The following is an 11,899-nucleotide window of genomic DNA, read 5'->3' as shown; positions in this document are numbered from 1 at the left end:
ATTATTCGAAATGGAAATTGCATGCAAAATATAATATTATAAAAGTTTATGAAGATATGAAGGCGAGAGGAAGGGGATTTTTCATTAACTTTAATAAAATTCGGATAAAAGAGATAGAGACTGAGTGATTTCTTTGTCATAGCATATCTATTGAGCAAAGTATGAAATGTGAATTTTGGACTGTTGTTGTTGCTGCTGCTGCTATTGTTGCCACTGTAATTGATACAAATTTACGGTGGAGATTTAAAAATAATCAATACATTGTTGCTTGATTCAAGTATATTTAAACGTTGTCAAAATATCTCTCGTTAAATATGATTTATTGTTCTCAGAAGTCTGATCACCTGTACATTACAAGTATTTTTCATCACCCAATCATTTGAATCTCGAAAAATTTGCATGTTGTCTTTTATTTTGTATTTTGTTTCTTCCGCCTCTCAATTATATTTTCTCATTTTGTCCGACCCTTTCAATCTATTTTTCGTCATATATCCCACATGGGTTTTTGCTTTTCTGCTATGTGCATTCCAGCAAATACAAAATAAATCTCTCAAACTCTTTTTATCAATTTGATGTTTTATATAGGGGAAATCTTTGGTACACATTTTGCATTTCATGAATAATTGATAAAGAATTTTTTTTATTTTACTACAAGTTAATTTGCTTTTTCAGTCGTATCGTCACAATGGAAAAACCACTGCAAAATGTCGTCACGAATGAAATACACGAAATTCAATCGAGGAAGATATAAAAATCCAATCGAATTGAAAACGTTTACATTACCGAAAATATTATTCAATTTTCATGTATGATTTTGCTGATTTTTCAGAGTATACGCATAAAATTAATATACCCACACTTGCACCAAATTGATGGACCAAATTTAAAATGCAATTGGTTATATTTGGAATCGGCCGTTGTCGTTGTTTTTGTTGTTTTTGTTACTATTATGCGGCGATTTGGACGCTGAATATTTTTTACGATAAATTGAACCCGTGATTTGCATGCATTAATTTTTTCTGGAGTTTAGTGTTATGAAATGAATTCAATTCCACGATTTTCATGTGGCTGCATTTTATTGATTGATTTTCATACGAATTTCAAAGTTTGATCAATGCCAAATGAGTTATTAACAAAATTAATTTTTGGTAAATCAAATGTGACTGAATATGTATTGAATATAATAAGAGGAGAGTATGAAGCACTTATGATTGGATAAAAATATACTATCCTATCTTTTAAAAGTAACGCCAAAAACGGTCCAAATTTTGTTGTTATACGGGAATACTTCCATGTTTTGTCCATCAATGTCCACGACTTGCGTCCGTCCATTCTGTGGACAGTCTTATTCATCCGTCCATCGAAAAAGTGTCCATCGACCACCGTGTACATATTTTTGTCCATGGACACAGGCATTCTGCGATGAATCTTGTCCAAGGACGTTTCTCTCATTCTGTGGTGAATTTTGTCTACGGGCATTTCCACACGGTTAGTTATGACAACTAACCCGGAAATTCTACGTATTGGGAATGTTATTTTTTATGAAATGTGTACTAATGTAAGATTTTTCTTCCTTTTTGTTGAGCTAATGGCTGCACAATCTTTATTCTGTTTACAGATTCCTATCTGTCTAGAAAGATCTACGTGTATATTTTCCACTCAAAGTCATTTTAATTTTATCATGGCCAATGTGCATCTAGCGTTCTAAGCATACATGGGCGCAGAAAAGAGAATACGCAAAAACAATATTTTGTATGAAATAAGATGGTCAAATAGAATTTTAGATGGGTAGGGTTTTTGATTGGCTGATGGACTCCCTCCCCCTTAAATTTTGTCCGTGCCCATGTATGGTTCTAAGTGATGTACACAATTTTGAAGACGGACATAAATGTTCGATTAAAGAAAAACCTTCCAGTATTTTCAATTACTAAAATACAATCTATAAAGATGGAAAAAATATTTGTTTTCACTTTGAGTGTCAATTTGATGCAACTTTCCTCCATGAGAACGTTCGGTCAAAATGTCATCTTGGTGCAAACAAAATACACTGAAAACACAATGGAAATCCATTCTAACTTCAGAATACTGTGAATGACTTATGACCGCTAACATTTTTTTCCGATTCCTTTTACATCCGGACATTTATATATATATTCGTCAATCTGTCGCGTGTGTCCATTGAATTTGGAGCTAAACACGATTTATTATTATTGAATTGGAATCGAGCGAATGAAGGGCCAAAAAGATTAACCGATTTGGTGTGTGTGTGTTTTCGTAATCAATTTTCAGCAAAATGGTCCGAATATAGGTTTGGAATACGGGATTAGGGCAACAGTCACATACACGCACGAGCAACAACAAAAATTGAAATAAAAATAAATGAAATAAATATTCAGTGAGCGTTTGCTTGCCCATTCATTCCTTTGCCCATTTTATTGCATTTTTTTGGTCAAGCTGGCCATCAAATGAAGGAAATTATTGAATCAATTACCGTCATTTTGTATTGAAATTCATTGAAGCTCCTTGTTTTGGTTCCGATTGAAATTTTCGGTGGAAACGCATTTTCGTATGTTTCGAATATTATATGAATTACCCATGAATGTGTAGAGAAAAAGAACTAAAAATGAAGAAAAACCGAATTTAACGAAGAAATTTAATGTTCGTTGACCTTAATTCGTAAATTATAATTCCGCTATACGCAGTAAACATATTCGCTATACCCAAAACCAACTTTATATGTTTGAACATGTGTTTGAAATTCGATAATATACTCAATTTAGTTGAAGTTGAATACTCCGAATGAATATACTACTCGTCGCGCGAATAAAGAAGTTCAAAGAAGAGATCACACAAAAAACGAGCCATATTATTTAAGCTTTGATAACTCGTTCGTGAAATTTGATCAAAACAACGCAACGATGTTGATGAAAAATTAAATATCCACTTTGTCGTTGTTAGTCCGTTTTAGGCGGAAACAGTCGAAAAAAAAGTAACACAACGTTGCAAATGTATTGGATTTCATATCTGATGACAAAAAGCGTTAATTTTTTTTTTTTTTGCTCTTAAAAATTCTTGCATTTAAATTATATAAACAGTACATCAATCTTTACAAATAATTGTTTTAGCTTTTTTCATTTTGTATCTGTTCCTTGCAAGCGATGAAGTTTCAAATTAAATTTATTGCAAATTGTTGTATTTTATTTACAATATAAGTAGAGTTTGTTGGTGTTTTCCTTTTTAGTTGGCCGCCACTACCGTTAGCAAATAAGTTCCATTGCGTAAAATTATTCATATAAAATATTTCCTATATTCGTTTGAGATTTTAGTGTGCATAAAACTTTCTCTCATCTCTCGGAATGCTCATTACTCAGACTTATTTTTTTATCTGACTTTTCCCTATCTCGTCATTTTCACACTTCTTCATTTCCGCTGAATACAATTCTTTTTTGCTCGAATGATATTTTTTTTGTTGAGTACTTGCTCGAAGATTCAGTTTTACGAATTGTTTTATAATAAAAGTAATAAAAATAATACCCTTATGTATTTTTTATTTGGCGAAACATATTGCAGTTAGTATAAAGATTCATTTTATATTCCAGGAAAAATACTGTAATTAATGATGAGCCGAAAAGGAAACGCACTTAATAGCTTTTGGCCACGTTGATGTATGTATTGAATAAGTTGCAAGCGACATTTTCATGAATATTCCAGGCAGAACATTTTAAAAATTGGATTCGCAGCTCAGCTCCGTCGCAGTCATTCGTCAAATGATATTTGGTTTAACCATTTTTTATTGTCTTCTTTCAATTCTATGAGAATAAATATTAAAAAAAAAATTATATAAGGCTATAGGCTGCAGCCTATCATGATAATTTAGAATAATTTAGATAAAATAAAATGTTTTAGAAATGAAAAAAAGTAGAATGTTCTTACGTGCTGCAAAAATGAAGCAAAATTTTAATTCATTGTCAACATCTAACTATAGTTGCAGACGACTAAATTGTTTCTTTTTTTAAATGGGAATTGTGCTTTTAGGAATTTTTTGGTTCGCGCAGTTTTGTTGTGAATGTTGTGCCCGTTCCATTTTATTTCAAACATAACAGGCGGGCTGAAAAGTTCGTATCGTTTTATAGTGAAACACATTTTTTTGGCAAAATTCAATTTTATTATTCAACATAGTTGCCTTCGAGGGCGATACAGCGATTATAGCGATCTTCCAATTTTTCGATACCATTTTTATAGTACGATTTCTCTTTATCCTCAAAATAGGCCTCTGTTTCGGCTATTACTTGTTCATTGGTGCTAAATTTCTTTCCGGCGAGCATTCTTTTGAGATCTGCGAACAGGAAATAGTCGCTGGGGGCCAGATCTGGAGAATATGGTGGATGAGGAAGCAATTCGAAACCCAATTCGTACAATTTTGCCATCGTTTTGATCGATTTGTGACAGGGTGCATTGTCTTGATGAAACAAGATTTTTTTTCTCAACATATGCGGCCGTTTTTTTGCGATTTCATCCTTCAAACGCAACAATAACGCTATATAATAGTCGCTATTGATGGTTTTTCCCTTTTCCAGATAGTCGATTTATTTACATCCCAAATCCATTTACATCCCAAAATACAGATGCCATAACCTTGCCAGCCGACTGTTGCGTTTTTCCACGCTTTGGATTCTGTCGATTGGACTCTGGAGTGAAGTGATGGAGCCATGTTTCGTCCATTGTCACATATCGACGGAAAAATTCACTTTTATTGCTGTTGAACAGCTCCAAACATTGCTCCGAATCATCGACACGTTGTTGTTTTTGGTCGATTGTGAGCTCGCGCGGCACCCACTTTGCACAGAGCTTTCGCATACCCAAATATTCATGCACGATATGTCCAACACGTTCCTTTGAAATCTTCAGAGCCTCAGCTATCTCGATCAACTTCATTTTACGGTCATTCAAAATTATTTTGTGGATTTTTTTGATATTTTCGTCAGTAACAGCGTCTTTTGGGCGTCCACTGCGAGCATCTTCTTCAGTGCTCATATGGCCTGTACGGAATTTGGCAAACCACTTACGAACGGTTGCTTCGGCTGGTGCAGAGTCCAGATAATATTTATCAAGCCAATTTTTAGCTTCGGCAGCATTTTTCCCTATCAAAAAACAGTGTTTTATTAACACACGAAATTCGTCTTTTTCCATTTTTTTCACAATAACAAAAGTAGCTTCACTCTCAATGCAATAACTCACGAACTAATTGTCCGATTGCTGTCAAATTTTGACAGATATCGTTTGGAGGATGGTACTAACTAAAAATGGTATCGATTTAATTCTAGTGGCGCCCTCTCATAGAAACGATACGAACTTTTCAGCCTGCCTGTTACAACTATTCGATTCGACATACACTCATAAGCATACAACAGTCATTTGGTATGTGATTGTTAACGGTATCTTGCGATTTTTGTTCTCTTACTGTCATTGCCTTTTTTTTCGTGCATATGCATAAGCATTTCGATTCATATTTTTTACTAATAAAAGAAAATCTTTCGGTCAAAATTTGAAAGAATCCACTCTGGAGAAATGGGGAAAAAAATTGAATGGAACACATGACATTTTAGCATTTATTCTCGCACACATCGAAGTTCATACCGAATCAGTCAACCAATTCGAGTAAGTACTAGTATAAAAAATTGTTCTGATATAAGACTCTCAAATCTTACAATTTCTTGTGTGATATATTTCACAAAAGAGAGCAATTGTATAAAAATGCTGTCAAAAAGGGGTGACTAACAAAAAATAAATAAATGACTTTTAATATCATTGTTTTGGGCAATACTGAATGGAGTAAAGTGGTGCGGTACGTAACAGCGCAACGACATCTCGCTCCACATTTGCACATATTGCACATTACAGTGGCGATAAATATTCTAATTTGTGCACATTATGAACGAGTGAAATACGTTACACAGTTAAAGCAGTTCTTTTCCTTTCGTTTTTTTATCTATCTTTCCCTCCCATTCTTTTGGCTGGTCTACATGTGTTATATGATTTGAAGCGTAGTCCAAAAAGAAAATACGAGCACAGAGAGCAAAGAAATTCTTTATATCCCGTGTTTGTTTTCGCCACTCAACAATGGAAGCCCGATCTCTTTTCTGAACACTTTTATACGCAATCATCAATGCAATGATTAATAATACACCCATAGTTTCTGAAGTTATTCTCCGAAATGCATGACCAAAAATCTCAGCAAACTGAAAGAATTGACACCTGAAAAAATTGATTACCGAAAAATCGTCTTCAATATTGGAATTTTTTTTTTTTTTTTTTTTCATTCAAAAATAAATATATGGAAATTTACTAAATATTGGAATTTAGTAAGAGGTAATTTCTCAATCCGTGAGGTGGTCAATCCAAACAGCTCAGAAGCTTTGAGATGATAAGAATTTATGAAAATTGGATTTCCATTGGCACCTTCCTAATAGAAAATGAATGAGAGCGGGGGAACTCGGGATTTAGTGTTACTATTTTTTTAGAAAACCCGCAGTGAAATGGAAACTATTCATTTTTGGGAAAACCGCCTCAAATTTTTTTCACTTCAAATGTGTCAACCTCTGTGTGGTAATTAAATGAATTTAATTTATTGCATGGAAAAAGGCTGGGCACCCATTAAATCTGTTTTCTTTGACACAACAAAAAAAATCCTCCAGGAGGAAAATAAAATCGCCATCTTTTCGCCATACGGATAAACTATGTTTAATTTAATCTATACTATTGAAATGGATTTATCATTTACAAACATAGGTGTTCACGGAAAATAATATTTCTTGTACCTGAATAAATTTATGTCAAAAATTAGAAGTTACATTAGAACAGGCGTAGATTTAAAATTGAAGCTGCTGAAATCAGACCGAACACACAGCCTGCTTTACACATCTGAAACGTGTTTACATTATGACAACACGAATAGAACAACTTAATTTCATTTTTGCAAACATAATCGTAATAAATTGGCACACGGTATAAACCAATGTCATCGATTCATTTGCCTACCGAAAGACATTTAAAGCCAAATTAAACAATACGTCGTTTTTAATGTGAATAAACAAATGAAAGGAAAAACAATGTGTGTTTAATAAATCACAAGGTTGTTTCATGTCAACTTTTTGATCATTTCTTCTTTTCTTTTTTAATTTATTAGGTAGTGTTTGTATATAGGGGTTTCATGTCCAAATGTATACTACTACTGTAAATGGAAAAACATAATGCCAAATCATCTGATATACGCACAAATAAATGTGTATAACTGTATTTTGTCCGTGGCATATTTTTTGCATTTTCTTTTCTGTGTATCTATACTGTGTATGTATGCTCTTTACAATTTACAATACATCTTATTTACTGTTACAAACGAGAGATTTATGTCATGTATATGACGAATAAGATGTGAATATCGTGTATAAATCTGTATGCCCCTAGATTTGTATCAGGTAGTATTTTTTTGTTTTTATTGCTATTAGCTATTTTGATTGAAAACAAAAATGTTTACACATATTCTTATCCAAACACAAATTTCGTATCCCAAAAGATATAAATTCTCACACAGCTGGCTAATATACTTCATTAATCGTAGTTTATCTTAGCTTTCAATTCAATTCCGTTGACTTTCAAAAGAAAAGAAGTGATTTAAAATGAAATCATTAAACTTATTACTATTTGCAACAATTTTTCTTTTTGCAAAATGTTCAGGTATTATTCAGATTCTGAACATTGTTTTTACTTTATTAATTGAAATTTTCTATTATTCATTTCACTTATTGGTGCTAGCTTTAGGAATTAATGCGCGAATTATTGGTGGCATCGAAACAACCCTCTATCAAATGCCATGGCAAGTGTCTTTAGTTAAGGGCTTTGAAAGATACGATGTGCTTTGTGGTGGTTCCATTATAGGAACAAACTGGATCCTTACGGCGGCACATTGTACATATGGATATCCAATCAGTATATTTACCGTACGCGTTGGCTCATCGCATTGGGCATATGGTGGGAAAACTGTTCAAATAAAACGTAAAATTGAACATGAAAAATACAATAAACTGGCATTAGCGGATTTTGATTTCACACTCTTGGAATTGGCTGAACCATTGCAATTCACTGATGCAGTCCAGCCAATCGCACTGCCAAATTACCATACGCTGGTACATGTGAGAGACGTGTGCTTGATTTCGGGATGGGGTACGTATCTATTTTTATCACTTTAATCAATTTTGAATGTAAAACTAATCGAAATTGTTTACCAATCAAAATTAGGACAAATGGAAAATACGGGACCATCTGCAGATATACTTCGTGCAACCAATATATCTATATTTGATCATAAAGTTTGCAAGCAACAATATGCATTGAGTATAACAAATAGCATGATTTGCGCTGGTACCGAAATAGGCGAGAAAGGTTTGTGTTTCGGTGATTCTGGTGGACCATTATCGTGCAAATTCAATGATATTCCTGTATTGATTGGGGTGTCTTCAAAGACTATTGGAGGAGCTGGAGACAAATGTGGTCACACTGGAATCAGTTCAATATTTGCAAATGTTTTGCATGCTCGTCATTGGATTAGAACATTGACTGGTATTTAAATGTAATTTATTGTTATTGATATTATAATCGTCATTAAATATTTATGCTCTAAACTAGTACCCAATAATAAAAATAATTACTAGTCGATACATTTAATTTTTTATAACCTTTTCGGCAAAACATTTTTTTTTTGTTTTTGTCCAATGAAATGATTTCTGGCCGCAGATGATGCAGACCTTAGTTCATTTCAGCATCTATACATTTTCAGATTTGAATAATAGTGGAATTTGGTTAAAAGTATAAAAATGCTAGTATAAAGTTGAAAGTTGAACAAAATGACAAGAGACGTGGAGCCTGGATCAAGATATCACCTTTTTTAAATTTAGTGATTTGCTTAATAGAATTTTAACCATAATTCCCAAGGAATTCAACGGTGTTTCGGTTCGATTTCTTTTATGTAAGTGTCTTTTTAGGGTTTTTAGGGATTTTTCTATCGAATCGCAGTACACGTGTTAGTATGATTTGGACGGAAAAGAGGTCGAGTCATTACATTTATTAAAATATAGTAGGGCAGAGGAGCTCAAGATGACCACTATAGACTTTTTTTGACAGATGAAGTGCCAACACTGTGCACTCTCTGTCGTAGATGTAGTTTATACAGACGCAGTTTTTGACAAGCACTCCAAGAAAAAAGTCGCATTCGTTATTCCTAAATAAAATCAAGTTTTGATACACTTTCCATACGTAGGAATGAAAAATGTAAATTTTTGCTACAAAAACCTAATTATACTAGTATTTGAAATCCCAATTGAAAAATAGTAAAATTGGCTGACAACTGTTTAAAATTAAGATTAATTTGGCCACTTAACAACGGACTTCCCAATAAAATTACATTTTATGTGATTTATCAGGTTTCGATTTCAATGCGATTTTGACTTTTGATCTTGATCGCAAAAAACACACATTTATTACCCTTTTGTTACTGAACACCTGGTACAAAAGTGTTTTAAATGTTATCGTATCATGTCAAGCTGAAATTGAAGAAAGTACTTTTAAAAGCGATAAAAAAGTCTGTCTCAATTTGCAAACATTATTTTTATTGTAACTTTTTCAAGTAGATTGATAAAGATGTGGAACTCTTCACTTGCATGTCAGTCACACAAATGATTCGTTCGCAATGATGATAACGAAAATTCTTCCACTAAAGCGATAAAATACTTTGATAGATAATCCGATTGTTTTCAACCAAAACCAAAAAAATGATGCAATTTAATCGCGAACTTTTTTATTAATTTTATCGTAAACTTCAACGAATGCGTTTTCGCATTGCAATTGCTTGCGCATACGATCATACAACCGATGATCAAACATTTGACGGAATTCTTCACGAGTGCGGAAACAATCGGCGTAAAGCATTTGAAATCCATCCGATTTGACAACGATATCTTCTAGTTGGCGTGTTGTGCGTTCTGCCTCGAATTGACCACGTTTTACTTTAACTGTGCCGTATACACCAATATCGACATACATGTCAACCTCTAATCCAGATGCTGGATGAACCATACCAGGATCATTCCACAAACGGAACGGACACAACCACAACGGATAAACATTTACCAATTTGTTAAATTCACGAATACAGTCGGCCATTTTTGATGTTGGCACCAATAAATCTTGGATTACTTGCGTTTCTTCGTACATTTTTTTAACCACTTCTGGTTGTGTCAATTTCAAAAATGACACTTTTACCGGCAATAACCAGCCGAATAAGTAACGGAAAATTGGATGATTTCCAAAAGGCACGATGTCCTGCAGAGGATAAAAACAAATGAATTACTCAATATGTTGAAAAACAACGAGAAAGGAAGAAGATTTTCCGTGTGAAAACTTACTTGCAATTCCCAAAACAAAGCACGTGAATGACGATGATAATAATCACGCAGTGGAAGATATTCGATAACAGTTTGACCTCTTGGTACAGTTTTCAGAATGTTTTCGACATACTTGAAGAACCATGGCTTGTACCATTTACCAATATCATTAATCTGATCCAAATAAAGATTTAAATTATATGTTTTACAATTTAAATTTGTTACTTATTTACCTTTGTATGATCCACCTCGTGATCTGGCACCATTACTGCTGTCATAATAACCGCTTCATCTAAGGTGTATTGCAACCCTTCGACAAAATTATTGTTTGTATCGTGACTAGCTTCGTTAAAGCGTTTGGCAATGTTTTCCAGTCCAAATACTGGTTCATACTGCATACGAATATACCTTTTGAGCAACAAACGGTAATGAACAGTTGTAAACGAACGAAAAAAAATTAATTTAATCAAAATCACTTACTTTGTGGCTGGCAAAATTTTCAATTCAACAGCAGTTAAGAAGCCCAATGTTCCATAACTCCATGGGATGGCGTAGAATAATTCGGAATTTTCTTCACGAGAACATTTTACAACGCTGCCATCGGCCAAAACTAATTCGAATGATAGACAAATATGTTGGAAAAGTCCATAGTTGTGAGAGCTAGATTCAACGCCAGTTCCCATTACCAAACCACCAACAGTCAAGTCGTCAAGTTCAGGCACAATGGCAATAGTCCAGCCAATTTTTGACAATGTTTCTGATATTTGACCCATCGTTGCCAATGGCTCTACACGAACGCTACGCTTCTCTCGATTAATTTCCAAAATATCAATCAAATTGCATTCGATTTGATGCATGTTTGACTTGTACATCGGTTTACGGAAGCTCATCGTTTGATAGCCAGGTCTTGCTGTACACATTTTTTTCGTTTTATCTGATTTGTTCCATTCTTGAACCTTGAATGTTTCGTTTTCAGATTAAAAAAAAAAACAACATTTCCAACACACAAAGTGAATAGTTTTAAAATTACCTGCTTTTGAATTTTGCGAACTTTATCGTTGTGAGCATGTGGGGCACTGCTCATATAAAAAATGATTTTGTTGCGTGTGTAAAACCATAAATTGTAGAGAAATGACATCGGTAACAATAGAAAGCACACAATAATCCATCGATAATCGATCAATAGGATTTCCATAAAGGTTTCACCTTTAAATTCAATAATATCGCTGTTGTCCATGGTACTAGATGCAATCACAAGTCACAATGAATATGATTCTCTTTGTTAACGTTTTATTCGTTTTCTTGTTAAGATTAATTTGAAAAAAATCATTTACCAAATTTTGCGTATAACAATCGAATTTTTATGCTGTGTATTCCTGCACACCGCAAGTGCGACTGAATTGTTTGATTAACCTTGCGTTTAAATTGTCAACTGAAGTACACTGAAAGAGAATGGCAATAAT

The 11,899-nt window shown here is 33.6% G+C and overlaps 3 protein-coding genes across 4 annotated transcripts; 1 reads left to right on the top strand and 2 right to left on the bottom strand.

Moving 5' to 3' along the window:
- Nucleotides 1-3,165: 3,165 nt before the first annotated feature.
- Nucleotides 3,166-5,435, bottom strand: LOC116345223 (histone-lysine N-methyltransferase SETMAR-like). Its single transcript, XM_031774421.1, has 3 exons — nt 4,782-5,435; nt 3,934-4,435; nt 3,166-3,809 (listed from the first exon to the last, which is right to left on the bottom strand). Exons 1-2 carry the CDS (start codon nt 5,188-5,190, stop codon nt 4,167-4,169), a joined length of 678 nt encoding a protein of 225 aa, XP_031630281.1. The 5' UTR covers nt 5,191-5,435; the 3' UTR covers nt 3,166-3,809; nt 3,934-4,166.
- A 2,226-nt stretch (nt 5,436-7,661) lies between these two features.
- Nucleotides 7,662-8,714, top strand: LOC116345302 (trypsin-7-like). Its single transcript, XM_031774549.1, has 3 exons — nt 7,662-7,734; nt 7,813-8,220; nt 8,296-8,714. The coding sequence occupies exons 1-3, from the start codon at nt 7,677-7,679 to the stop codon at nt 8,622-8,624; spliced, it is 795 nt and encodes a 264-aa protein (XP_031630409.1). The 5' UTR covers nt 7,662-7,676; the 3' UTR covers nt 8,625-8,714.
- A 925-nt stretch (nt 8,715-9,639) lies between these two features.
- LOC116345307 (delta(24)-sterol reductase-like) lies at nt 9,640-11,884 on the bottom strand. 2 transcript variants are annotated; one of them, XM_031774559.1, is made up of 6 exons: nt 11,771-11,884; nt 11,467-11,677; nt 10,917-11,392; nt 10,670-10,844; nt 10,458-10,610; nt 9,640-10,374 (listed from the first exon to the last, which is right to left on the bottom strand). In XM_031774559.1, the coding sequence occupies exons 2-6, from the start codon at nt 11,671-11,673 to the stop codon at nt 9,835-9,837; spliced, it is 1,551 nt and encodes a 516-aa protein (XP_031630419.1). In that variant the 5' UTR covers nt 11,674-11,677; nt 11,771-11,884; the 3' UTR covers nt 9,640-9,834. The 2 variants fall into 2 exon arrangements, with proteins under 2 accessions (XP_031630419.1, XP_031630420.1); XM_031774560.1 differs by lacking the exon at nt 11,771-11,884 and having other exon boundaries at nt 11,467-11,761.
- Nucleotides 11,885-11,899: the final 15 nt, after the last annotated feature.

The sequence above is a fragment of the Contarinia nasturtii genome, unplaced genomic scaffold, assembly GCF_009176525.2.
Source record: "Contarinia nasturtii isolate CC-2019 unplaced genomic scaffold, AAFC_CNas_1.1 Cnas_scaffold_1240, whole genome shotgun sequence".
Taxonomy (NCBI): domain Eukaryota; kingdom Metazoa; phylum Arthropoda; class Insecta; order Diptera; family Cecidomyiidae; genus Contarinia; species Contarinia nasturtii.
This window is presented reverse-complemented; position numbering and strand designations above follow the sequence as displayed.